This window comes from Danio aesculapii, chromosome 23 (genome assembly GCF_903798145.1).
Source record: "Danio aesculapii chromosome 23, fDanAes4.1, whole genome shotgun sequence".
Classification (NCBI taxonomy): Eukaryota; Metazoa; Chordata; class Actinopteri; order Cypriniformes; family Danionidae; genus Danio; species Danio aesculapii.
In genome coordinates this window covers 18,275,136-18,302,851 of record NC_079457.1, presented here as the reverse complement: position 1 = coordinate 18,302,851, position 27,716 = coordinate 18,275,136, and the positions used below count along the sequence as shown (strand labels likewise).

The window sequence follows — 27,716 nt, the reverse complement described above, 5'->3', positions numbered from 1 at the left end:
TGAGTGTAACAGACATGTTAATGTAAAAATTAAACAAAACACTGACCTGTACTTTTAAAGTAAGAGTGATCACATTAAATTTGAATATATTTTATATGATAAGAAACTTGATTTGATTGATTGTGGCAAAGCATGAATATTTAAAATGACAATTAATTAGAAATTTGGGGACTGGACCGTCTCCTCAAGTCTTTTAATATGTCATCAAATTATTTTAATGTTTAAAAAAAAATGTGTGACATTCATTATGTAAAGATACATTCTAATATACAGAAAAAAACAAATCTATGACACTTATAGTTTCAGAAAACTCAATTTCCTCTCTGCAGTTTCATCACTTTTAATTTCTGGATGAACTTTTCTTTTCAGAAAAATTGTTAGCAATTTTAAAGTAATCTTTATGCTTAACCTACATTGTTACCCAGAAGAACAGATTTACAAGCCAGTGACTAACCATTCCCACAGTGGCGGTACCTTCCCTTGCAAATTCAGACAGACCGCACTTCCTTATGGCTGCCCCCACGGTCCTCGCTGTATGTTGCTGTATATTGTAAAGACCTCTTGAGAGGACGCAAACACTTCCTACCCGTGACTAGAGTTACACCCCTAGTTTCCTGTGCTGGGACCTGACAGCCTGCACAAACTCTCCTTGTTTTGTAACTCTTTCCACAAGACCACGTTATCATCATCCTTCAGTCCCGTTCTGCTTACCTCCTCGAGCTCACAGCCGTGTGGGTGACGTGACCTGGAAGTTCTGGAGGAGCTGAGAGGAAGACGTTATTATTACGTTAGTCTGCTGGAATTTCTCAAGTCATTATGCTTTGTTGACAGATTTTGGCATTGCACTATTTTTTTTGTTTTGTTATGGTTGCTACCATATGATGTATGATTTATTCATTGAACAGATGCTTTAATTCAGTGGGGATGCAGAGGAATTTGGAATGCAAGTGCTTCTTTTTAAAGAGACAGTAACCTCAGTATTGGATATAAAGTTGTGCAATTATTAGATATTCAGGTTAGTATTTAGAGAGAAGACATTTTTATACAGGATGTGTGCAGGGTCTAAAAAAAGTCTTACATTTTAATAACAAAATTTTAAGTCTTAAAAAGTCTGAAATATTGTGTTGTAGGTTGTCTTATTTTTTAATGTCCATGTAAAGCTCCCAACACCCATCCAATCACAATTATTTTCTTTTGTGTGCGTATGAATGGAAGTCTATGGGGTGTGTTGGAGTAGGGTTGCGGCCCTCCAGGAACTGAGTTTGACACCCCTGCTTTAGATCAATACTTGATTGCATATATCCAGCCTTAAAACCCCTTCTGAAAGCCTTAAATTTACATATGATTTATTATATCATGTGCTGAAAGTCTGAACGATCTCACAACTTTTTCAATATGATGCACATATCCTGCTTATCCATGGTAATCCTGTTTTGTCAGTGTGCAAATCAAACTTCCCTTAAGTGATTTCTCTGAGTCTCATGCCATGTGCTTTGTATGTGTGCGTATGGACCTGTCCTGCACACACTGACAGAAGATGAGCAGGTGTGTGACTGCTGAACCTCAACTGAGGGGGTTAAAGGGTAACTGTGTGGTATTTATGTAGGGAATTTACAGCCTGGGACGGACACTCTGCTAACACACACATTCACTCTATTAATAACCTAATGTGCCCTGACACCCTTACTGCACCTTTCACACATATATGTCCCACACTTGAATATATATGCTCCTACAGAGCTTTAATACTCATAAACACACACACACACACTTAGAGATATACTAGATGTGCATTAATACTAAACCACTGTTTGCAGCACTTTTAGTAGGTAATTTGGAATGTGCATGAGGTACTAATGAGGTCCGGTTGTAAAACGAAGTCGTTTTCAACAGAGTGGTCGGTCAACAGGGCCGTTCAGCATTCTCATCATGAACAGCCCGCAGATGAGAGCTAAGTGGAAAATTCCGCTGTTTGAGCGTGACATGCTTTTCAGTATGCCTCAGCTTTTGCAAATAGATGGGAACACTGGTGTGCAGTCCTGGGTACTGGTCTCACAGAGTCTCTAACAGCTTGTGTTTTCTCCCGCAGAGTCGTCAAAGAAGAAATCTCCGATGATAATGCCAAGCTGCCTTGCTTCAACGGCAGAGTGGTGGCCTGGGTAAGTGAGACAAATGGTGCACTTCTCTCAGTTTCCAACAGATTGTGACATTGCAAAATATCAGGGTATCAGTCCTGCTGAGATAAAAGCTGGTCTCCAAAGTCGGTTTGCTGTTTCGTAGTGGTGTTTTTTTTTAGTGAATTAAACAAATAATGCAAAACCAGTGTCAGTGGTTTCTTGAAAGAACTTGGGCCCAATCCCAATTCTACCCCTTAGCCCTTCCCCTTACCCCTACCCCTTGTTTTGCGGGTCCCGTGAAGGGGTAGGGGTGTCCCAATTCTCTTTAGCTTGAAGGCGTAGGGCTAAGGGAAAGGGGTAAATAGCCCCTGAAAATAGATTTTTCAGGACCACACTCGAAACCAAGGGGTAAGAAAATTTCCCAGAATACACCAGCCACAACAGCAGGATTGCAGCACCCGGAAGTAAGGAGATCCACAAATTAAGTTACGATCTTATTGCCATTAGATTGTTATGATAACATGATATATGCCTTCAGTGATTTCCTGAAGATAAATTCCAAAAAATAACACAACTGGAATAACTACAGCAGTCGCGCGTTCATATGAAGCAAGAGATCTGGATGACATATGATGACGTGTGCAGGTGCTGTAGTGCTGTCCTAATTCTTAGGGGGAAATTTTAAAGCCCTTCCCCTTCACCCTCGGTTTTAAGGGCCAAGGGGAAGGGGTAGGGGTACAAAAATAGAATTGGGATTGGGCCTAAGTCTTTTTAGCAAGTAAAACACTGCATCAAACACTTATGAACAGTTTCTTTTTAATAATTCAAACTGATTTGACACAAACACTGTTGTCGGGTTTCTGAATGACCCTTTTGAATCAAACATCCACAGTAGCTTTGTTTCCATCCAATCCAAAGATGCTAATTAGGCTTGTATGCAAAACTGGAATATCTCATAAAACATTTGCATCGTAATGGCATTTGCTCAATAAAGCATCGTTTCCATCCAAAAAGAGAGCAAACAAAATAGTCACTTTCTGATAAACTGGTGCCAGATATATAATACAGGGTGTCTGCAAGGTCTTAAAATGTCTTACATTTCCAAAAATACATTTTAGGCATTAAAAAGTCTTGCAATTATTGAAGCTTTGTATTGTAGATCTTAAATAATTGTAAACAGTAGGGATGCTGTGATCAGGATTTTTGGAGTTGATACCGAGTACCGATTCGTTGTCATGGTGATCGGCCAATACAGAGTACCGATTCTGGTGCTTTAAGCTTTATATAACTTTAACATTGCATAAAGCACATTTTCCCTCGAAGTATGATACTTAAGTGAACATCTCGCCTAACCTAAGAGAATTAATGTAGGATTTTGCATATAATCCATTAAACATGTCTCTTATAACCATTTAGTGTCATTGTCAGAAGCAGCTTTACAGAAAATAATAGATAAGACAGATACAAATTTGGTAAGAAAAATGACGCAATTAATGATGCAAAAATAATGCAATTTGGAAACATTTCAAATCATGAAAGAAGAATGCAACTTATCTCAATAAAGAAAAGTTTGAGCGCATGTTTGATGCACAAGAAGTTAAGATGAATCTTCCTCTGCTTGTAAACCCATAAACGAACACTTGCGATTGGTTCATGTGATCGGCCAGATTAGAGAGTACCGATCGAGTCATGAAATGTGGTTATCGGCCGATCCCGATCTCTGTTCGATCGATCGGAGCATCCCTAGTAAACAGGTCTTAATTTTCCTATGTTCATGTAAAGGTACCCAATCAGGCCAACATGCATCTAATCACCAACAATCCAATCAAACCAACAAAACCATTTGTAACTCTATTTACCAATATGGTTTAATTATCATCCTTAGAATAATATTTGTTTAAAATTTCCCGTGTATTTATAGTCCATATATGGTGAGGATACTGACCTGGACCTGTGTATACATTTAGTTTATTATAGCTTTTGTTTTTTTTTTGTTTTGTTTTTTTTGGCCTTTTTACCTTTATTAAGTTGATAGGACAGTATTTCAGACAGGAAGCAAAGTGGGAGAGGAGGAGTAGTGGAAGCAAAGTGGGAGAGAGAGAGGGAAGGGACAGGAAAAGTCCTCGAGCTGGGACTCGAACTCGGGACACCCTGAAGTGATATTGCACCATATGTCAGTGCGCTAACTACTAGTTTATTGCACCGACTTATAGCTTTTTAAAGATAAGTTACAGTATGTTGACAAATGTGTATGCATACAAGTACGGTTTGCTTATTTTGACAATTTATTTAAATTTGTGGCTAAGATATAACTAATTCTAATATAATATATAAAAAAGTCCTCTATAAGTCTGAAATTTCATTCATAATGGTGTTAAAAAGATCTTAAAAAGCCTTAAAGTGACTTTGTGAAACCTGCAGAAACCCTGTAATAAATTACTTATACCTCAGAAGACAAAAACGAAATGCAATGAATGCTCAGTCGCTTCTGGAAGCATGGGATGATCTTTGGAAGACATCTGGGAGATAATAATACCGAACCACTACCGAACTACTGAAGGACTTTGGTTAAGGGGTTTTAGAATGACCAAACAACATTTCAGATGTTGTGCAACGTGGTTGGCACAGGTATAGACAGATATAGAGTCTGTTTAATAATTACAAGGCCTTGGCGGCATTGCATTAAACTAGTTTACCAGCTGGTTTGCCCTGAAAAGTGTCAGTAGGTATTTGGTTCATCTAAAAAGAGCCTGTACATAAAAGTCGTTCATTCACTCATTCACTAGATTTTTTTGTTATATTTACTGTTGCACTAAAGTCCAAAAGTTAAGAATTGATGTTATTTATTACTTGATTGTTCAAGCTGCCTCACAGAAGGGCTCTGTTTGTTATCAGAGTTGTTGAATGTTAAAATAAGGTGAATTACATAAAACATAAGGAACATCCTGGATCTGTTTTTTCGCTCTTCTTTTATTTTTTTGTGTTATAGAAGTATAAGATCAAGTTTCGGTATTGGTAGATATTCAAAATTAAATGACTCGGACTTGGACTCGAGGGCAAAAAAACTAATTGGGACATCTCTAATATGTAGTGCAAATAGGTGAGACTTACTGATCAGGGGGAAAGCCATCAAGCAAAAAAAAATGGTGCATTGGTATGTCGTATTATAAAACTTTACTAACCTCCCTTTTAACCTCCTGCCAATACACTTGTATTTTGGGACATTCCCAAAATATGTGAACATAATCCCCCACTTCTCCACAATCTCTCCAGCATTGTGATAATTGTATAGAACTCTCGAATTTGGCGACCACTCATGGAACTCATCTTCATCTTCTAGCCAGCTTCATTCATTCATTCATTCATTTACTTTCAGGCTTAGTCCCTTTATTAATCAGGGGTCTCCACAGCGAAATACCCCGCCAATTTATCCAGTATGTGTTCTACGCAACAGATGCCTTTCTAGCTGCAACCCAGCACTGGGAAACACCCATACACTCCTATTCACACACATACACTACAACCAATTTAGCTTATTCAATTCACCTTTAGTGCATGTTGTTGGACTGTGGGGGAAAATGGGGCACTCGGAGGAAACCCATGCAAACACAGGGAGAACATGCAAACTCTACACAGAAATGCCATCTGACCCAGCCGGGGCTTGAACCAGCAACCATCTTGCTGTGAGGCAACAGCGCTACCCACTGCGCCACCGTGATGCCCTCCAGTAAACTTTTTTGTCTGATACTAAACAATGCAGAAGCTACACTGGAAACATATTTACCAATAAATTCCATCATGGGCATCAGAAAATCATGTGATGATTTTTTTTAACAGATTATGTGATAACAAAAATGGGCAAACCAGTGAGCTGGCCACATTGCACAACATCTAAAATGTTGATTGGTCATTCTAAAATCCCTTAGTCGCGGTACAGTATGAAATACAGTATGTCTCCACATCCAATAAATTCCAGATGACTAAAATGAGGTCATGACATTATTTTTGCCTCACTGAAAATGTCCAGTTTCATGTCAAATACATTCTGAATGAAACTCTATTTGACAGCTTTGAGACATTTTGCAGCTTTAAATAATTACTGTTGATTCAAATGCCAAAGCTGTAATTAATCTGATGATCACCTGTCTACCTGTAATGCCGCGTAGAGCTAGTGTGAGGCTCAAAAATACAGGTTAGTGGACTGCAGTGAGCCTCCAGCTGCAGAGAGCTGCACAGACATGCTGAGATAGATGACATTGAGCTCTGCTGCTTTAAAATATGTGCTCCACCGCCTGCTGTCCAAACACGGAGACCTTCGGTGCACTATAACATGATTACTGCTTTAGATTCCATGGTGTGCTGGGTTTCGGCCCCACTGCAAGGTTTCATCATTGATTTGTGCAGAGAATATGAAGAATAGAGTGTTTTTATGGGCATAGCCTAGGGTAACCGCATCTACCGCTTATTATTTGGATCATGAAAGCACTTTGCCACATCATCAGGCCTCTTTTTTTGGTTCTAATGGAGTGAGGATTCGTAGTCAGACCACTCATGGAAATGTTTACTTGAAATTAATCTAAAAATAGTGCGATTTGAGAAAAGTATGCATCATTTATGACACCGTTGTTGTCATATTTTATTGCTGATTTGAAAATATGTTGAAATGGTTGCCTAAGGGCTTTACCAAGAAGCCAGCCAAGTGAACTGACTTGCCCGCGTTTCTGTCCGCTTAAACAAATGCACTCTCTTCTCTTCTCTTGCTGGTCTGCTTATTAATGCAGGGCTAGTAGTTGGTCTGGAGAGTTTCTTCCTGATGCCTTTGTGAGTAATTGTGTGTGTGTGTGTTTGGCTGTAGTTGGTGTTGGCTGAAGGCACACACTCGGATGGGGGATCTCAGTGCACAGAGAGCCACAAAGAGCTGCCGCCCCCTTTGGAGAGAACCGGAGGGATTGGAGATTCCAGACCCCCCTCTTTCCAGTGAGTAACGCCATGCAAATACTTTGTCTGACAAATCCTTGTTTATTGCTTACTTTTTAGAAATGCTGTAAATGGTAAGGTCTGATATAAGGACATATAACGGGTAAAATAAATACTGGTAAATACACTACACTACGATCATTTGGAAAAGTAGCAGAAGGTAGATTTTTCTGATGAGTAATCTGTTGAACTACATCCCAATCATCACTAATACTGCTAAAGACCTATTGGAACCCGCATGGACCCAAGATTCTCATAGAAATCAGTCAAGTTTGGTGAAGGAAAAATCATGGTTTGGGATTACATTCAGTATGGGGGCGTGCGAGAGATCTGCAGAGTGGATGGCAATATAAACAGCCTGAGGTATCAAAACATTTGTGCTGCCCATTACATTACAAACCAAAGGAGAGGGCAAATTCTTCAGCAGTATAGCGCTCCTCCTACTTCAGCCTCCACATCAAAGTTACCGAAAGCACAGAAGGTCAAGGTGCTGCAGGATTGGCCATCCCACTCACCAGACATGAACATTATTGAGCATGTCTGGGGTAAGGTGAAGGAGGAGGCACTGAAGATGAATCCAAAGAATTTTGGTGAAGTCTGTGAGTCCTGCCAGAATGCTCTCTTTGCCAGATGACTTTATTAATAAGTTATTTGAGTCATTGCAGAGATGTATGGATGCAGTCCTCCACGCTCATGGGAGTCATACACAATATTAAGTCTTTTTCCACTGCAGCATGACTTTATATTCTATATTGGACATTATTTCTGTTAAGTGACAAGACTTTTGTCTAAGCAAAGTCAGACAATACTGTCCTAATGAAATAATTAAAAATCAAGGCATAATCATATTTTACTTTTGCAAAATAAGCGTAATCTAGAGGTCTTTGCTTTTCATATGAGCCACTTCTGATACCAAATGATCAACTAGAAGTCAAGTTATTATTTGTTGTTCCTAAAACTTAGATAGGTGACAAGACTTTTGTCAGGTAGTGTATATTTCTAAAGGAGCTGTTTATATGAAATTGACCCTGGTTTTGGTAAAAACCCAAACAATAAAAACAAACATTAATAAACATTAATAAAACAAAACAAATATCTCTGAAAAAAAATATGACAATGGAATGACACAATAAGAAAAACGAAACTACTGAAATGTATTTAATATTTTGTATAAAAGTTTTTTTTTTTTGATAATGGGCGCTTCAAGACACCTCGTATGGAGATTAGAGTTGTATGCATTGCTCAGGTGTGATTTTTATTTTTTTAACAGATTTTTTTCTAAAGTCTAATTTAAAAAAAAAATGTTTCTGATAGTTAAAAGTTTTTACAGCCTCTTCTGTGACCTTTAGTTTTTATTTCATTTTTTATTTGACTTAAGTCAGGTGATGGGCTGGGTCGATATTCTAGGAGCTATATTTATTTATTTTTTCTGAAACTAGTTAAGAGTTTCCTTGGCTGTGTTTGGAATCGTTGTTTTGTTGAAAGGAAAGGTCTGTGAGCTGGGACTCTAGCTCAGGATGCCCGAAGCACAGTTGCGCTACATGTTGACTGCTCATGAGTAGGGCCAGACAGAATCTGCAGACATTTTTTGCCAAAAAATCTGTGGATTTATGCGAAATGATTTTTGGAGTGTCATACTAAAAACATATATATAGAAGTTATATATAATATATAAAATAAAAATATATATTTTTTAAACTTTTGTTTAATGTTTACAGTGCAAATCCAACGAGATCCACTTGTTTGATAAACAAAGCAAGTCTCTCAAATAATATATCTACTAAAAGACTGAAAATATTACTTTACGAATGTTTTTTTACAAACAGAAACAATTTTCACACGTTTACACAAGTAAATAAATACTGAATGATGAGCTAAAAATCTGCAGAAATCTTTTTGTCAATTTTGTTTTTTGTACATTTTTAAAAATGCTCTTTCAATCTGAAGAAAATAATGATGTATTATTTTTTTAAATACCAAATATCTGTTAAATTAACTGAAACTGCCTAAAAAGACAGAAAAGGGACTGAAAACAATAAAATTTTTTCTTTTAAAATTTGGTTGTCTTGAAAAAAAAAACACAAAAATTATAAGCATCCCATTTCTAATTATCAATGTTAAGTAACAAAATGACACAATCAACATATTGGAATGATTTCTAAAGGATCTTGTGCCAAATATGAATTAATACATTAAACATCAAAGTAAAGTGGATTGCAAATTGCTTTCCCATTACAAGAATAAACATTTATATTAATAATATAATAATAATATTTCAAGTAATAATAATTTACAGAGTAGCATATTTTTACATATATATTAGGAAGACAAAAAACCTAGTTGCTCGATGCTTTTGAACTGTTCAATAGCAATGCATTTTTTCAAGGTCAGTTATTAAATCATGAATATCATCAGATTTTAAGCTGTTTATTAGTTTTTTTCACTGTAATATGAATATTTACAATATATTTATAAGGCTTATAAAATATCAATACCTTTTAATTCAGAATTTTTCAGAAATAGTATTCGAGATATAGTAAGAATTCCCTATTTATTGTATTTATGTACGTTGTATTTTTGAATAACCATACAAATACATCTGTGAGCGTATGAATGAGAACACACACACTTGACAAGCATTACAAAACCACTGATTTGATTTGTTCTGAGTTCCTGACCACATTCACAGCAGTAGCAGATGTCTGTTATCCAGCTGGAGGGAAAATCTCATTCTTGTCCTTCCGGGAGCCACATGTGTGAATCACAGTCCAATCCTAGCGCCTGTCTCTTCAGCTGCAGTCTAATAGCACACACACACGTTTGCCTCATAAAGTTCACTCTGCTATTTGATTTGCCTGCATTAATGTGGTCAGTTGCTTAACCAGTTGTACATATACTGTAACTGCCCACATAATACTTCACTTTTTTTAGGGAAAACACCAGATATGACCTTAATGGTGATGTTAGATTCATGAAAAATTCTGTCTTTCTGTCTATCATTCTATCTGCTTGTCTGTCTGTTATTTTAACTCTCATTCTATCTGTCTATCTGCCATGTCCGTTGTTTTGCTTATCATTCTCTCTGACCGTTGTTTGAACTGTCTTTCTGTCTATAATTCTGCTTTTCTGTCTGTTGTTCTGTCAGTTGTTTTTACTGTCTGTCATTCTGTCTGTCATTGTAACTAGTCCGTCTGTCAGTCATTCTGTACATTGTTCTGCTTATTCTTTCTGACTGTTTTAACTGTCTTTCCGTCTAGGATTCTGTTCATCTCTCTTGATCTGTCTGTTGTTTTTACTGTTTGTCATTATGTCTGTCATTGTAATGTGTCTGTCTGTTGTCATTCTGTGCATTGTTCTGTTTATCATTTATTCTGACTGTTTTATCTGTTTTTCTGTTAGTAAATCTGCTCATCTGTCTGTTGCTCTGTCTGTTGTTTTTACTGTCTGTCATTTTGTCTGTCATTGTAATTTGTCTGTCTGACAATCTGTCTGTTGTTTTAACTCTCTGTCTACTGCTCGTCTGTCTGGTTCTGTCTGTAGTTTTAACTGTCTGTTATTCTGTCAGTAATTGTAATTTGTCTTGTCTGTCATTCTGTGGTTCCGTCAGTGTTCTGTTCACCATTATTTCTGTCTGTTGTCCTAACTGTCTGCCATTCTAGCTGTCTGTTGTTAGGTTTATAAATCTGTCAGTCTGTTGTTCTGTTTATAAATCTGTCTGTCTGTCTGCCTGTTGTGTCTGTCTGTTTTGTTTATAAATCTCTGTTTGTCATTCTGTTTGTTGTAAAAATCTGTCTCTCTGTCTGTCTGTCTGTGTTTATAAATCTCTTTCTGCTGTGTCTGCGTTCTGCTTTCTATTGTTCTATTTATAAATCCATATGTTGTTCTCTCAGTTGTACAAATCTGTCATCTATTCATCCATCCATATCTGATTCTGTCTGTTGTTTTAATGTCTTGTATTGTGTCTGTCTGTCTGTCATTGTCAATGTTTTCTTTCTGTATCTATCTATCTATCTATCTATCTATCTATCTATCTATCTATCTATCTATCTATCTATCTATCTATCTATCTATCTATCTATCTATCTATCTATCTATCTATCTATCTATCTATCTATCTATCTATCTATCTATCTATCTATCTATCTATCTATCTATCTATCTATCTATCTATCTATCTATCTATCTATCTATCTATCTATCTATCTATCTATCTATCTATCTATCTATCTATCTAATCTGTCTGTCTGTCTGCCATCCTAGCTGTCTGTTCTATCTGTCTATCTGATATTATGTCTGTTCTACATGGGAAAACTGTTAAGGCAGTAATTTGAAAATCCTTCAGTATAAATGAACTGATTGTTACCAAAAAAACCAATCCATTAAACGAATCAGCCCTATTTCTCATTGTCCAGATTGGCTTTTCCTCTGATATCTCTTTCTCACTGCTTTATCTGTGAGGAAGAGGCTTTAAGAGTTGAGCATTGCCGCAGAGCTGGTAATGTTATTTTTCTACTGCAAACAGACAGATTAAATATTCCCTTTGTTCTTATTGAAGATGTTGGGATGCTAAATTTAGATCAGCGTGCTTCAGGCCGATGCTACAACCGCCTTACTTTGTGGATTTTTGTTGCACCTGTTCACTGTGTGAAACTCCATGCAATTTCTTTATCTAATGTTTGACTTTCGGGACTGTTTTTTGTATCTGTTCTTCTCAGTCTTCTCTAGTTCTGCCACTTGTTTTCTATAGTGTGTAGCGCCATCTTGTGGCGGAGTCTACCACAGGCAGTTTTTTTTCCACAATGTCTTTCCTTTCCCTTCATCATTTCTTCAACCGACTACCAACGGGATTTGCTTGAAATTCATATGAATTTCCCGCTAGTATGCTTCTCCCAAAAGAATTCTCCCTCATTTCCATTATAAAAGCTTCACTGTAAGCATCAGTAAGTAGCCAAATGTTATCCCCTGGCTGCTCCCTTTGTGCTGTGCATTATTTATCAGTCTTGCTGCATACATTTGGTAGGGTGAAGAGAGTGTGTTTTCTGCCGTCCCTTGAGCAGTTAATCCGGATTAGTGGACATTAAAAGCACCCGTCTCTGTTGCCCCGTGGGCTCTGCAGGGTGACACAGCTGCCCCTCATCTCCCCCAGGACTAAATCGACCGTCTGCCTGCTTTCTCTTGTATAATACCATATACTCGCTCAAAGAGGAGAAGAAATACCAATGTGGGATAAAATATATTTCACAATAATGTTTTTATTGCATTTAGGATGCTATTTATAACTGATTAAAAAATTATAATTCCTTAACTAATGCAAATTCATTCGATTTTCTTTTTTATGTAAGATTAGGGGGGAGAAAATGAAAGAGATAGTTCACGCAAAGATTCGTTGACCATTTTGTCACATTTGTGTCATTACAAATCTGTATAAAAGTCTTTCTTTTGCAGAAAATAAAACAAATAAAATATTTTGTGCAATGTTGATAAAACATTAAAACAATATAATTAGATAACAGTTTAGATGCAATGTTATCTATGTTGATTTCAAAATAAGTACAAAATAGTACTCTTACTAAAGCTGTATTGTAAATGTCTGCACGATGCCTTTTGCATTTCACGCCTAAAAATGTGGACTGTTTTTCTGTCAAGTTTTATGTTAGAAAAATTCACAATTGATTAATTAACCTCCACTTTGTTTAATTAAGTATATTATTTGCATTTAATTTGTATTGGAAGATGAAATAAAAAAAGAATATAGATTTTTGATAGATATTTACATTTTAAATGCACAAAATACTGAATATGTGCATAATATGTTGAAAATGCAAAACTGTGTCTGCAGTGATTGTTTGAGCTGGTGACTATTTTCAGTCCCATCCCGCCCTTTGATATTCACAGCTTTAATGCATGGCTTATTGTGATTTCATTAATGTACTTTATGTGACCCGTATCTATACTGTGTGAAATAACATATTTCAACCAGCAGAGAGAGACATTGAGCTGTGAGGGGTGGAAGTGCAGGTTCAGATTTGTATTATTTTGCTTTGGTGTGTAGAAGCAAGACAAGGAAGCTTGGGTTTGATATAAATTTCAGAAATTGGTGTCAATATATTAAATATAATGTCTCACAATAATCTATAATCTATATATTTTTTTAATTAACAATAATATTCCAATATGTTTTCCACATGTGTAAGTAGATTTCAGATGTCAACAATGATATTCGCAAGTCTTATTGATTATACTTTCTTTGTTAAATTATAGAAACAGATTTGAAAAGCAGAGGAAATTGCAAAACTTAAAATCATAAAAAGACATTTCATTTATCAAATACACTACTTTTACATTTTACTATAAATTAGAAAAACTGTCGACATCTATGTCGGAAAAAATCCAGTTGGGGAAATAACACTTGAAGGAAAAGCAAAAAACACAAAGGGAAAAATGGATATAAATAATCCTGCTATTAATAACTATCCTATGCGGAAGTTGGCTGTATTTGCATCTTTTTAGTGTTCGGTTTATTAAAAGAATTATGCAAAGCAGGTAACAGGAATAATTCTGTCCTGAATGCATACTGTGCATTTACTGTGCGTTTTCTGTTTTTAGCAGTCTTTTATTTGTACTTTTGTGTCAAGGATGAAAAGGGATTTTTAGTGTAAAATAGCTTTACATTTCATTTCTCTTTACAATCGAATGTGTTCTGTATAATTTCATTTTTGTGAGCGAAAAAACAACTATCATGCATGTTTACCACGACCTGCAGAAGACACGTACACACAGACACACACCTTTTAGAATGTCATTCATTGTAACAAATGCTGTCATACCAGAAAATGTTGTCAGGCATGTTTATAACTACAATCATTTAATGGTTAAAATACTAACAGTTCGGCTCCAAAATACTAATTAAATTTCATTTTTAATTTTTACACTGTGCAACTATTCTTTAAACCACTAAGTTTTACCAATTTGTCAGCAATAATTTGAAATGTATTATGATCACCTAATATATCTGAGTAAGTAAAGTTCAGAATAAGAGTGGTTTCGTTTTTGCGTAAATATAATCTGTTAATTGTATCATTTATAGTCAGGTAATTAACATTATTTTCTTCCTCTAGTCATACAGCTTTTTGTTTTTGTTTTGTGTGTTTGAAAAAATCCCCCAGAATAACCAAACAAAATTGATTGCATTTGTGTTATCATGTGTGAGCATGTTTACATTGTGCGTTGTCACTGTATACTGTTCTCACCAACCTTATGTTTCTTTTCTGCTCTGAGCAAAATCACTCTACCCACTTAGATAGAATAACTGGCTTATGGCAAAACCATGTACACTTATTCATTCCCACACTGCATTTCTTCCCCCATTGTAAGCCTGCAAGCAAAAGCAAAGAACACACTGGTTTGAAGTCAACAAAATCAAATAATACAAAATCAGGCCAAAACAAAGTTAGTCTTGAGCTCATTTCAGAAGTTCGAAAGCTCTTACCAAAGCAAACCTTTGCTTTTGTGATTAAGTTTTTAAATTACCATTGGTCCATGCAATGACGTAACAGCACTGGATTTCTGACAGGTCATTTTTTCTATTTAGTCTGTCGAAATAAGACATACAGGAGTACAAACTTAATCACAGAGGAGCTGGATGAAAAATGACTTCACTGTGAGCATACACTGTTAACAATTGTCTGTAGAATTGACAGTAATTCACTGGCAGCAGTTCACCGGTAACTCATAGTTAATCAATTACAGCAAAATGACTATAATTACATTTACAGCACCATTTATCTTGCTGTATATGTATTTACAGAATTGTATGTATATCTTCACTGTGATAATACAGTAATTTTCAGAATGCAAATTTAAAATACAGTAACATATTGCAAAACTGTCCAGCAGTAAAATACAGTTCTTATTACAGACATTTACCCCTACACTGCAAAAAATGCTCTTCTTATTTAGTTTTTGTTTTGTTTCTGGACCACATATCTAAAAAATTTTTAAGTCAATCATCATTTTCTTGTTTTTTTTTATCTTGTTTTCAGAAATAATAAGTCAAAGTTAAGTGAGTTTTTCCTTAAAACAAGCAAAATAACCTACCAATGGGGTATAAGCAATAATAATCAATAAATAATCTTATTTCAAAGCAAAAATAATATTATTTTGCTTACCCCATTGGCTTGTTTTAATGAAAAATGCAATTGAAGGTGCAGTATGTAAGTTTGACACCCAGTGGATAAACTAGGTATTGCGTTCCTGGATCAAAACAAACGCAAGTGCAGGTTGCCAGATTGAGGACCAAAAATAGCGAGTCTGACGATCGAGCCTAAAGGCTCATTTAAATTGTGTTCTAAATAAAAGCAACGGCACGCGATAGTAGGAATATTCTCCACATTAAAAGGAGTTCTTGTTCTAATAAACACCTTGAATTGATATATTAGAAACAGCTCACCTCATGTGCTTTATTCAGTGTTAAATGCTAACAATGTGAGTTTGAATGCCATTTTACATGATGTTTATTGCTGTGCTATTGAAAGCAGCAGCAGTTTACCTTAGATCTTGAAAATAAAATAAACTGTTTGAAATTGAACTTTAGAACTGTGACTCAAAACCAACACATATCAGTGATTCAACATCTACATTTAATAATGTTAAATAATGTTTAATATGTACAGTTAATTAGATTAATCTTACCATTTCACGAGAGTGCATATTCTGTGCTTCTGAATGGCTGTGTTTAAATTTCTGTTGTGTTTCATCTAGTGCAAACTAGGGCTGCACGATTCTGGCAAAAAAGTGAATCTCGATTCTTTCTCACGATTCTGTAAATATAAAATAAAGGTTAATATGATTAGCCTATTATTATTGTAATTCTCAAACATATGGTAAAACAACAATAATAATATTTGGCCTGTGTGTAGGTATACTGTTGCTTAAAATGCTAAATTTTGTACAGTCATTATGGTGGACTTGAACAGACTTTCAATATGTCCTGTTTGTTAATTCACAGTAAAATGATGACATCAGAATAGAACAATTTATTCATAATATTAAAGTTGATTTATTATGTTTAAGACATGTGCTTGTCATCTGTTATTGACAACATTATTAGACCATTTGTTTTCACTGGTAAAATTAGAATTTTGTCATTATCAGACTCCTTCTTGCATTAAATTCAACATTATATAGACCTATAGGCTAGGGTTGTTATACTGACACAGTAAACATTTATTTTCATCCACAACACTATTACGACTGTTTGTCGTAATACGGCCCTCAAACGATTGCTCTGTGCAACAAACTGAACGTTATTTACAACTTCATTACCTGCTATTCACAGCCTATGCAGCTTCTGTTCATTAAAATAGGCGTCAAAGACGGGCACGCGCGCGTTCTCGGCATTGTTGCCAGATTGGGCGGTTTTGAATTTATTTTTGCAGGTAAAAAAATGACATAGGTGGAAACTCTCTCTCACTCTCTGTGACCCCTTTGAACTACTGACGTGTTCGTGATGTAAAATTGGGCGGTTTTGTAACGGCATGCCCGCCAGCCCCGGTTTTCACTTATAAACCTGTTATGATCCCCCAAAAGAGGTGCCATAGCCCCCGCTCTCCACATACAAATGCTTACAACAGTTGTGATCTCCCAACGATACTACAGATTGTTGGGCGATGCCTTTTGGTTTTTCAGCGGGTTTTAGGCTGGAAACAGTCAGCTACATCTGGAAACACCGGTTCTCGGAAGTAAACAAACAGCTGGCGGTCAGCTCATGATTTCGCGGCCATCATTACATGAAGACAGAAATGACATTTTTGGGTGAATTATACCTTATAAATACAGTTTGTGACACTTTAATGCCATTTGAAGGTGTCAATGTTGCTGTGAAGATTTGTGTGACTGCCTTCTCTCCTGACCTTGAAAATATAATTGGCTAAATCGTAGAAAAAGCTGAATTAAGATCGTGTGTAGGGTCGAATCGAGATCGTGATCTTTTTTCGATTAATCGTGCAGCCCTAGTGCAAACAGCGAAATAGCCCATCACTGCAAATCTCGTCACGTAGCATGTTGTTAGGACACGGGGTTACAATGTAACCTGCTCGTCTAATGTTTACATTCCTAATATTTTTATCATTTGCTAATTAATAACGTAATGTGGAATCTGCGTCTAATTTTGGAGTCTGCTTCTGTCCACCGGAGGTCGCATTTCGGTCATAGACGCATGCTTTGAGAGCCTTTCTGAATGAATGAATGAATGACATACACTGCTTTCCAACAAGGCAACTTGCCCTGCTCAAATATAATTGGCTGAAGTGACATTGGGTGGGTTAAACGAACCAAAACAAAGACAGCGTTCCAGCACGTAACTCACATTTGCAAAGCAGAATAACTAAATTTAGTATTGTTTTTCAGATAAACAAGTGTTCACTTAGCATGTTTTTGAAATCTCTGCAAACATATTATGGTATTTTTATGCTTTATAAGAGTCAAAAACTTACATAAAGCACCTTTATTTACTTTATTTATATACTTGATTTTTTTTTAGATATTTGGACTAGAAACATGATTAAAAACTCTAAGTAAGTTAGAAAAGTATTTTTTTTTTGCGGGGTAAAAACCTTTATTCCTCGAGTATTTAGACTCAGTAATTTGACTCAGAAGAGTTTTGAGTGCTTATAATGAATGAGTTTTGAGTGCCTTTTTTGTACATCTTGACTTTGTGATCATATATTTTATAAAACAAATTGGAAAAGTAGGGAAAACATTAAAACTTAGACACAGAACTTTTTTATTTCAAGTTTATTTGCAATGCTTTGCTGCTCTGTTTAATAAAGGAATTAAGGAAAATCAATAAATTCTTAACTGATTGCATATAAATGTTTCTGAAATTATATTTACTGTCTGTTTTCTGTCTGGATAAGTAGTTTACCAGTCAGTGTATTTTTTGGTCAAAGACTGAAAGTGAGATTTGATTGCTTCAGAGTGTATCTGTTTTAAAATCTCTTTTGTCTGAGAGAAAAAAGGCTACCACACATTTTTAGCATGTTTTTTTTATTTTAATTAATCCCAGCTGGTCCTAACCTCTCTTTTCCCATGCTCTTTATTTTCAGCTTTGGAATAACTAGTGACAGCTGTTGAAAATGCATGGCTGTAAATCTTAACAAATAATATGACATATGAATATGAAATTTGACTTATGCGGCCAAGTTTTGGTGACTCATAGTTTGGTACCAATGTATGTAGATGTATATAGATACCAATAAAGACTTCTCTTTATGTGTGTTGTAGTGCCAATGCGGTGAGCAGTCGAGATGGTCTGGACACAGAGACGGGCACAGAGTCTCTCCAGAGCCAGCGGAGGGAGCGCGAGAGGGATCGAGCTCACAGGAGGGCGAGAGAAGGTGAATGTGAGTCAAGAATATTGACGAAACACACAGTTCACATGTTGTACACTGTGCATATGTGACCCTGGACCACAAAACTTGTCTTAAAGGGGCATAGTTCACCCAAAAATTAAAATTCTGTCATCATTTACTCTGTCTTTACTTGTTTCAAACCTTTTTTTTTCTGTTAAACACAAAAAAGTTTTGAACAATGCTGAAAACCTGTAACCATTGACTTCCATGGTATTTGTTTATTCTACTATTGAAGTCAATAGTTACAGGTTTTCAGCTTTCTTCAAAATAACTTCTTTTGTGCTCAACAGAAGAAAGACAATCATAACAAAAAAGAAAGTGTTTTGAAGGCAACCTGTAACCATTTACTTCCATAGTAGGATAAACAACTACTGTGGAAGTCAATGGTTACCGGTTTTCAGCATTCTTCAAAATATCTTCTTTCGTGTTCAACAGAAGAAAGAATAATAACAGAAAAGAAAGTGTTTTGAAGGCAACCTGTAACAATTTACTTCCATAGTTGAATAAACAAATAGTGTGGAAGTCAATGGTTACAGGTTTTCAGCATTCTTCAAAATACCTTCTTTTGTGTTTAACAGAAAAAGACAATCTTAACAGAAAAAAAAGTGTTTTGAGGACAACCTGTAACCATTTATTTCCATGTAGGATAAACAAATACTGTGAAAGTCAATGGTTACAGGTTTTCAGCATTCTTCAAAACATCTTCTTTCATGTTTAATAGAATAAAGACACTCTTAAAAGTTTGTAACCACTTGAGGGTGAGGAAATAGTGGGCAGCCTGTTCGTCTCACAGCAGGAAGTTCGCTGGTTCAAACCTCGGCTGGGTCAGTTGGCATTTCTGTGAGGAGTTTGCATGTTCTTCCGTGTTCGCATGGGCTGGAAGGGCATCCGCTGTGTAAAACAAGTTGGCGGTTCATTCTGCTGTGGCGACCCCAGATTAATAAAGAGATTAAGTCAAAAAGAAAATAAATGAATGAAAAGACTATCCCTTTAAGTTGCACGGGTACATTTAATTGCCAGCAATCAGTCAAAGTCATACATTTTTTTTTCTTTTTTTTTTTTCAAAAAATCATTCAAATATTATGTAAAGATCATGTTTCAATGAGCCATTTTGTAAATTTTGTTTTTGATTGGTAATATTTTGTTGCTAAGAACTTAATTAGGAAAACTTTAATATATATATAAATATATATATTTTGTTTTTCAATATTTATGTAATTTCAAACTCTCATATTCCAGATTTCCAAATAGTTTTATCAAGGCCAAATATTGTCCTGTTTTAATAAACATAAATCATTGGAAAGCTTATTTATTCAGGTTATGAGATTTATGATATATTAATCTCAATCAATTTGAAAATTACCCCTATTGTTCACCTATTGTGTGCCACCAGGAAACATGTGACATAAATAGTAAAAGCAGTATTTGCCCCAGGTGTTTTCTGCAGGTGGTAATGATCAGGCATGTGTGTGGAATATCCAGACATGTGCATGAGACAACAACGCACCTTTGAGCTAGTGAATGTAATGTATTTTTAGTACAGTCACTACTCCAATAACAATAATGACGCATTAAATAAAACATGCCTTTCCTAGTTTGGAAATGTTTTGTTTTTATAGCACATATTTGTCAGAATTTTAACGTTCTACAAAATGTTTCAAATAAGTTGCCATATATTAAATATGTCATGGTTATTGAGTTTAACTGGGTTGAAAATGTTTTATATTTTAATTTGACACTGCAAGCATCAAAGTTATGAAACTAAAAGAAGTGCTGCCTAGAGAACTGAAATGCAAAATCATGCTTTGGTTGACATTTTACCAGAACGTCAGTTGACTAGTTTAAAAGGTCAAAGGAAAATTTAAATGTGTCATGGTCCAGAATGATGATTATGAGAACAGGATTCTGTTTTAGTAACTGCATGAATTTAATTCCCATCCCTTTTGAATTTAATTCTATAATTCACCTGATGCACAATGATTTCTGAAGACAAAACATTCAAAATATCCAAACATTGGTCTTGTCTACACTGTAAAAAATATCTGTTAATTAACAGGTTCTGTATTTTGTGATTGACAAGTGTTTTCGGTTTATTTATGCTTGTGATTTGCATTATGGGAGTTTTACCTCTGCTCTGTCTACTTTTCTTATTGAAAAATCAGCTCTACAGTTTGACAAAATGACTTTTATTGACATTTTATAGCGATTTTTATTTTTAATTTAATTTTTTATTTACATTTCATTCAATATATAGAGAACTAGAACTAACATTGACACTAAGAGTGACTTTTATTGAGATTTTAGTAGTGTGATACAAGATATTATAATGTGATATAATATAGTGTATATAAATAATATATTCTAATCCTGTAAAATATCAGAAAATGTTTTGGTGGCTTATTACCAGGTGTTTGTACCATAATGAATAATACCAACCCAGATCATTTTTCACTTCAATCTATTAAAAATGTCAATTATAGTCAAACTTTTCAACATTAAAAACCATTTGGAGGAAAGATCAAGGTCCCATAATGCAATTCAAAAGCATAAATAAGTGACAAAATCTCAAGCAAGTTATCAGCAGTTTACAGAATAAAACTAAATACATATTCTACTTAAACACCAAAAAAAAAATGGCCGTGATTTCAACAGTAAAAAACTGTAAAAATGCTACAGTAAAAATCTGGTTAACGGTATGTTTCCTTAGTATATACAGCGAATAACCATAAATTGACTTTCCCAGAATTCCCTGTACGGCACATCACTTTTTATGTTTTTTGTTGACATTACTATGGATCTTTTTAGTTGTTTCCCATCAGTTATGTACAGTAGAGGTTTAAGCTACATCTAATGTTGATAAACAATGCTTATGTCATGACTTTAATTTTATGCGTGTGACCATACTGGTGTTTAGTAGCTGGGTAAATGACACTGAGCACCTTCTATATACTGATACTCTTTTCTGCTTGTGGGAAATGTTATTTGTGATGAGCTTTGGTCTCTTTATGTAACTTACTCATCACCACCTGCGTATGGCTGTGTTAATGTATTTAACTGTGTATGAAAAGATGTGTAGATGTTGGTAATTCAAAATACAGACATATTACCTCTATAAATTAATGGAATATGGTAGTTTACCGTAAAAATGAGAAATTACTTTTACAGTTCGTACCGTATTTTTAACGGTAAAGTACTGGCAACCACAGCTGCCGTTTTTTTACCCTAATTTTTACGCATTTATTATTTACAGTGTATAAACTGTATATTTAGGGAAACTGGACACATTTCAAGAGGTCTCTTAATAGATACGCTGTAAAACATATCTGTTAATTAAAGGGTTACATATTTTTTGATTCACAAGTGTTTTCTGTTTATTTACAGTTGTGAGTTGCATTATGTGAGTTTTACCTCTGCTCTGTCCACTTTTCATGTTGAAAATTCAACTCTGCAGTTTGACAAAATGACTTTTATTGACATTTTAGTGAGATTATTTTATTTATTTACATTTCATATAATATATAGAGAACTTAATCTGTAAAATAACAGAAAATGTACTGGTGGCTTATTACCAGATTTTTGTACTGTAATTTACATCACCAACCCAGACAATATATTATTTTAAGCTATTTAAAATGTCAATAAATTCACTTTTTTTAAACATTTCATGATCAAAAGGTTTTGGAGGATAGATTAAGATCCCATAGTGCAACTCAAAAGCCTAAATAAGTGAAGAAAAAAAACTTGAATCACAAAATACGGAAAACTGTCAATTTACAGATATTTTTACAGTGTATATCCTTTATTTAAATAATTTATATGAGAGACAGAAATTTCATTTTTCTTGTATAGTTAAAGCTTAATACTCTGTTTCATCCCAAAAGTAAGAGCTGTCCCTGTTGCAAGAAAGAGTGGGAAGTAATAACATACTATTCCTGTAATATCTCAGATGTTTTCACAAGGTCTTGCTGGATGTAGATTTTATTAAAGGATTTTATTTTCCCCAGAATTGCTGGAAATTAGCTTTGAACCAGCAATTTACAGCAAGTTTATTTTGGTTGGTGTTCATAACACATTGAGTTCTGTGTAAAGTGAGGTCACTTGGAAACATTAAGCTTCCTTTTGTTGGAAAAGGATTCAGTCATTAGTAAAGAATGTTCTTAGTTCTAGAGGTTCTGTTGAAAAGATTGTGTGTGCTTGTTCTTAATCAAATTTAAGGTGATTTAGAAATTCCCACTGAAATCCAGAATGTCTACATTGTTAAAGTATGAATTACTCTTGGGGCTTTCAGTCTCTTACTGTATGGAAGTAAGACACAGGATTTTCTTCCTTCTCATCAGCACGTGTGGAAGTCCCACTGTTTCTCTAGTTTTCTCCTCTGGAATCATTTCATGCTCAACGTCTCTGTTTCTCCTGCTGTTTGCGCATCATTAGTGCCAAGTGCTTTAATTAGTGCAGCTTCATTAGCAGGGACACCGTCAGACGCGAGAAACAGATGGAGCTGCATGTGTGTGTGTATGTATGTGTGTGTCTCTGAGTGTTTGTGTGTGCATGCTTGCTGAAGATTCTGATGATTGATGGCTGTTCGTTAAACCTCTGTGCTTACAACATTCTGTTTGAGAAATCTGACCTGCTGATGTTTCTTTACTGGAGGCAGCAACTGTCAAGAAGGTCTTGATATAATCACAGCGAAATGTTTTTGTTTTTCATTTAGCATAAAGACACCACCCACGTTGATGAAAGCAACTTTTGATGAAAATGTGATATGACGAATTTAAAACAACATGCTTTGCACTCTTTCTCTCAGTAACAAAATTTATATACAAAGCTCCATTCAGTTTAAGCTGTTTTTATCACTTGCTCTTTTTGGCCTTGAAAAGCAGAGACAAGCTGATTCCTGCAATTCAGAAATGAGCATTTCTACAAACTCCCTCATCTCACTTAGTTTTCACTGGCAACTTGCTAAAGCATGTTTAAAATGACATGTAATGTTGTATAAAACAAAAATAATGATGATTTTCATTGTTTTAAGCAGTTTTGATTACTTGCTGTTTTTGGCCTTTAAAAGCAGAGACGAGCTGATTCCTGCTCTGCACAAATTAGCCCTTCTGCAAACTCCCTCATCTCACTTAGTTTTCACTTGCAACTTGTTGAAACATGTTTAATACTGCATATAATGTTGTATAAAACAAAAAGAATGATGATTTCCATTGTTTTAAATGATTTGTATAAAAAAAATCCAACAAAAAGTGTTCAGAGGTTGCTTAATTAATGTATCAGTGCTCTTTGGTAAGGGATTCATCAGAATAAACAGCAAAAGAAAGTCCAAGGCACTCGAAAAATGTGGAAAAAATATTAAAATATTATTAGCCATGTCAATAAAGACTTTTTAATATTTTATTAATTTTATTTTTCGAGTGCCTTGGACTTTCTTTTGCTAAATTATTTTATTGTCAGTTACCACAATCACTGTCAGATTATGTGATTTTGTTTAGATAAAATCTTGACCTGTTGTGGGTACCAAATGTGCCAGATTACACCTTTCTTCGAAACCAATCAGAAACCACATCAATTAGAAATGTGTCTGTAATTGTCTTTCCAGTCAATCCAGTACCCATTCGCAGGTTCAGTTCAATTCATCTTTATTTGGGTTGTGTTTTTACAGTGTAGGTTGTGTCCAAGCAGCTTCGCATAGAAGATTATAGTGAATTGTAACAGTGTCACTTCAGTTTTCAGAGTTAAAGTTCAGTTTAGCTCAGTGCAGTGTGGTTTAATATTCACTGCTGAGGGTTTAAAAACTGAAGGGCAAATCCATCGATGGGCAGCTCTACAAGTCCCGAACCATGCAAGCCAGTGGCAACAGCGGCAAGGAAAAAAATAATTGGCGAAAGTGAAGAATTTAAAATCCTCGAGAGAAACCAGGCTGAGTTGGGCACGACCATTTCTCCTGTGGCCACACGTCTTGTGCAGAGCTGCAAAACCTGCTAGACTTTCTGCTTTGATGTCGTGAAGCGGGCAGCATGGTGGCTCAGTAGTTAACCTTACAGCAAGAAGGTTGATGGTCCCGGCTGGGCCAGTTGGCAGTTCGGTGTGGAGTTTGCATGTTTTCTCCGTGTTCGTGTGGGTTTCCTCCGGTTGCTCCGGTTTCCCCCACAGTCCAAAGACATGCGGTATTGGTGAATTAGGTAAACAAGATTGGCCTTAGTGTTGGAGTGTGTGTGTGTGTGTGTGTGTGTGTGTGTGTGTGTGTGTGTGTGTGTGTGTGTGTGTGTGTGTGATTGTGAGATTGTTTGGGTGTTTCCCAGTACTGGGTTTCTGCTGGAAGGCCATCCGCTGCGTAAAACATATGCAATTGGCAGTTCATTCTGCTGTGAAGACTCCTGAAGAATAAAGGGACTAAGCCAAAGGAAAATGAATGAATGAGTATTATTGAGAATTGATTATAAACATGTGCTGTTAATAAGCAGGATAATGTAGGCCTAGTGAGGGCTTCTTGGGGACTAGGGAAAGGCTGTCTTTGTGGGGCCAGCACTAAGGGGTCAATGTTTTGCCAGTGAGCAAACGCTCACTGGACACTTTTCACAAGATGATTGTGGTGGGGAGAGCGTGGCTGAACACCCGAAAGGGGGAGAGAGAGAGTGGAGACACCTGCGGCTGGTCAGTAGCCCAATCAGATATAATTAATAACACCTGCTTTCTCTAGTGATTGGGTCGGAGAGACGCCTTCTTAAGGGAGCGAGAGAGACCAGTCGGGAGAGAGAGAGAGAGAAGCAACAACCACCACATTGAGGAGATTGTTGTTGATCCCCGAAAAAGGAAATAAAAATAAAGAAACATTGTCACTACCTTACGCCGACCCTGTCTTCTTCTTCCCTCACAAAGAACCGTACAACAGTGGTGCCGAAACCCGGGAAGAAGAAGAAGACAGGGTCGGCGTAAGGTAGTGACAATGTTTCTTTATTTTTATTTCCTTTTTCGGGGATCAACAACAATCTCCTCAATGTGGTGGTTGTTGCTTCTCTCTCTCTCTCTCCAGACTGGTCTCTCTCGCTCCCTTAAGAAGGCGTCTCTCCGACCCAATCACTAGAGAAAGCAGGTGTTATTAATTATTTCTGATTGGGCTACTGACCAGCCGCCGGTGTCTCCACTCTCTCTCTCCCCCTTTCGGGTGTTCAGCCACGCTCTCCCCACCACAATGATGATTATGCGTTTAAGGGTCATCATCATCCTTGATAGTTTTTAATATCTTGATTTGTTTTATGTATGTTGCCTACTGAAATAGTTGTTGGTTTATTCCGCTGTGATGACCCCTGATAAATATGTGACTAAGCTGAAGGAAAATGAATGAATGAATGAATGAATGAATTAATGTTGTGTAGCAATAAAAACATAGTATCTTGTGTCCCATCAGCCTAATCCCTGTCACACTCTATACATTAAGCAAATTGTGCTGAAATTGGGGGGAAAAATTTGTAGTTATGGGGCTTAAGCAGTGAGAAAATAGTAGTTAAGAAAACATGTGGCATTATTGATATAGATGTTTGCAATCGTTCTACAATTCAGCACTCCAGTCCAGACTATGTCCAAACTAATGCGCTTTTGTTTTAAAACACATATGTTTCTCTCTATTTTGTTCTTCCTTCCACACTAGCTTTGTTTCTATCCACCTATTTTTTTGTTTGTGTATTTTGGACTATCACATAAAATAATGCTTGATGGAAATGGCAAAATGCTCATATATCAGTTACGCGCATAACAAAGTATGATAACCTTTTTTTGATAAGAAAAAAATTTTCAGAGTGAAATTCTAGACAGATGTTTACTTTAATATTCAATACTTAAATTTAATACTCAGTTTTCCCCCAAAATTTGTATGTAGGCTGTAATTGGATGTAAGCTGGAAGGGCATCCGCTGTGTAAAACATATGCAGGAATAGTTGGCGGTTCATTCCACTGTGGCGACCTCTGAGATAGAGACTAAGCTGAAGGAAAGTGAGTGAATGAATGTTTGAATTGAAATGATGTCACATGCACCACTTTGTTGTTCACTTTCACTGGAGGTTTATCGGAGCCTTGACAGTTCTACTTTCTACTGTCAATACTTTCGGTTAGCTTATCTGATACACACGGCTTGTTTTTAGTTTCTCTTTGAAAGCATCTATTGATTTAGTGTCTGGGTCAGTCTTGCCGCTTTGTGCTTTATCTCTGGAGGGTTTGGATTTAGAGCACATGATAAATGTGTCAGGTCAGCTCCCCTTTTATTCTCCACCAGAAATAGCATCGTCTAGCTGTTGGAACCTGGAAGCTTCCACAATAAAGTCATTTTAAGCAGTCCAGTTAATATGCTTTTCATTAATCTGTGAGTTAAAATAATATGCGAGTTGATGATTATATGATAAGTACAACAAATATTTATGTTTATAATTATACTGTTTAGTTACTGTATATAAATCAATACTTTTTCCAGGATTAAAATGGATATGAAAATTGACAGTAAAACTATTTTAGAATTTTAAAGAAGCAATGTCTGTTTATCAAATCAGATATTAGCATTATATTCAAATACAAATAACTATTAATTTACATACAGTTAAAGGCAAAAAATGACATGCTATTATAGCAATAATTAGTAAATAATTTTTATATAATAACCTGTGAAATAAATTCTTTTTCAAATATTTCCCAAGTGCTGTTTAACAGAGAGATGATTTGTTTTAACACATTTTAAGACATTAGAAACTAATAAGTTTTAAATACTAGTAAAAACTAATAAACAATTTATTTTCCATGATAAAAGCACTTAATAAAGCACTTAAAGTTATTTTGCAGGATACTAGAATTGTGATTGAAGTGCAATTTAAAGGCTAAACTAGGCTAAATAGGCAAGTTAGGATAATATGTCATTGGACAACAGTGTTTTGTTCCGTAGCCAATAAAAAAAATCTAGTTTTAAAGTGGCTAATTATATTGACATCAATAATTATTAGGTGCTTTTACCGAAAATACTGTGAAAACCTTTCTTGCTCTGTTAAACATTACTTAATACTGGAAAAAACCCTCAAATTTTCACGAGGGCTAATAATTTAGCATTTAACTGTATAGATATGTAATATACGCAAATATATATTAATTAAAGAAATATTCTTTCATGCAAATATTTTCATTTAAAAATAAATGAAAACAGCTAAATTTATTAATAATCATCAAAAAATCC

General features: G+C 35.5%; 1 protein-coding gene across 1 annotated transcript in view; it reads left to right on the top strand.

Annotated features, from left to right (window-relative positions):
* Positions 1–27,716, top strand: part of dvl1a (dishevelled segment polarity protein 1a) — an 83,957-nt gene that overhangs the window by 15,018 nt on the left and 41,223 nt on the right. Inside the window, 3 exon segments of the mRNA XM_056449730.1 lie at positions 2,090–2,159; positions 6,973–7,094; positions 18,378–18,496. Of these exon segments, the coding sequence (XP_056305705.1) occupies positions 2,090–2,159; positions 6,973–7,094; positions 18,378–18,496 (311 nt within the window).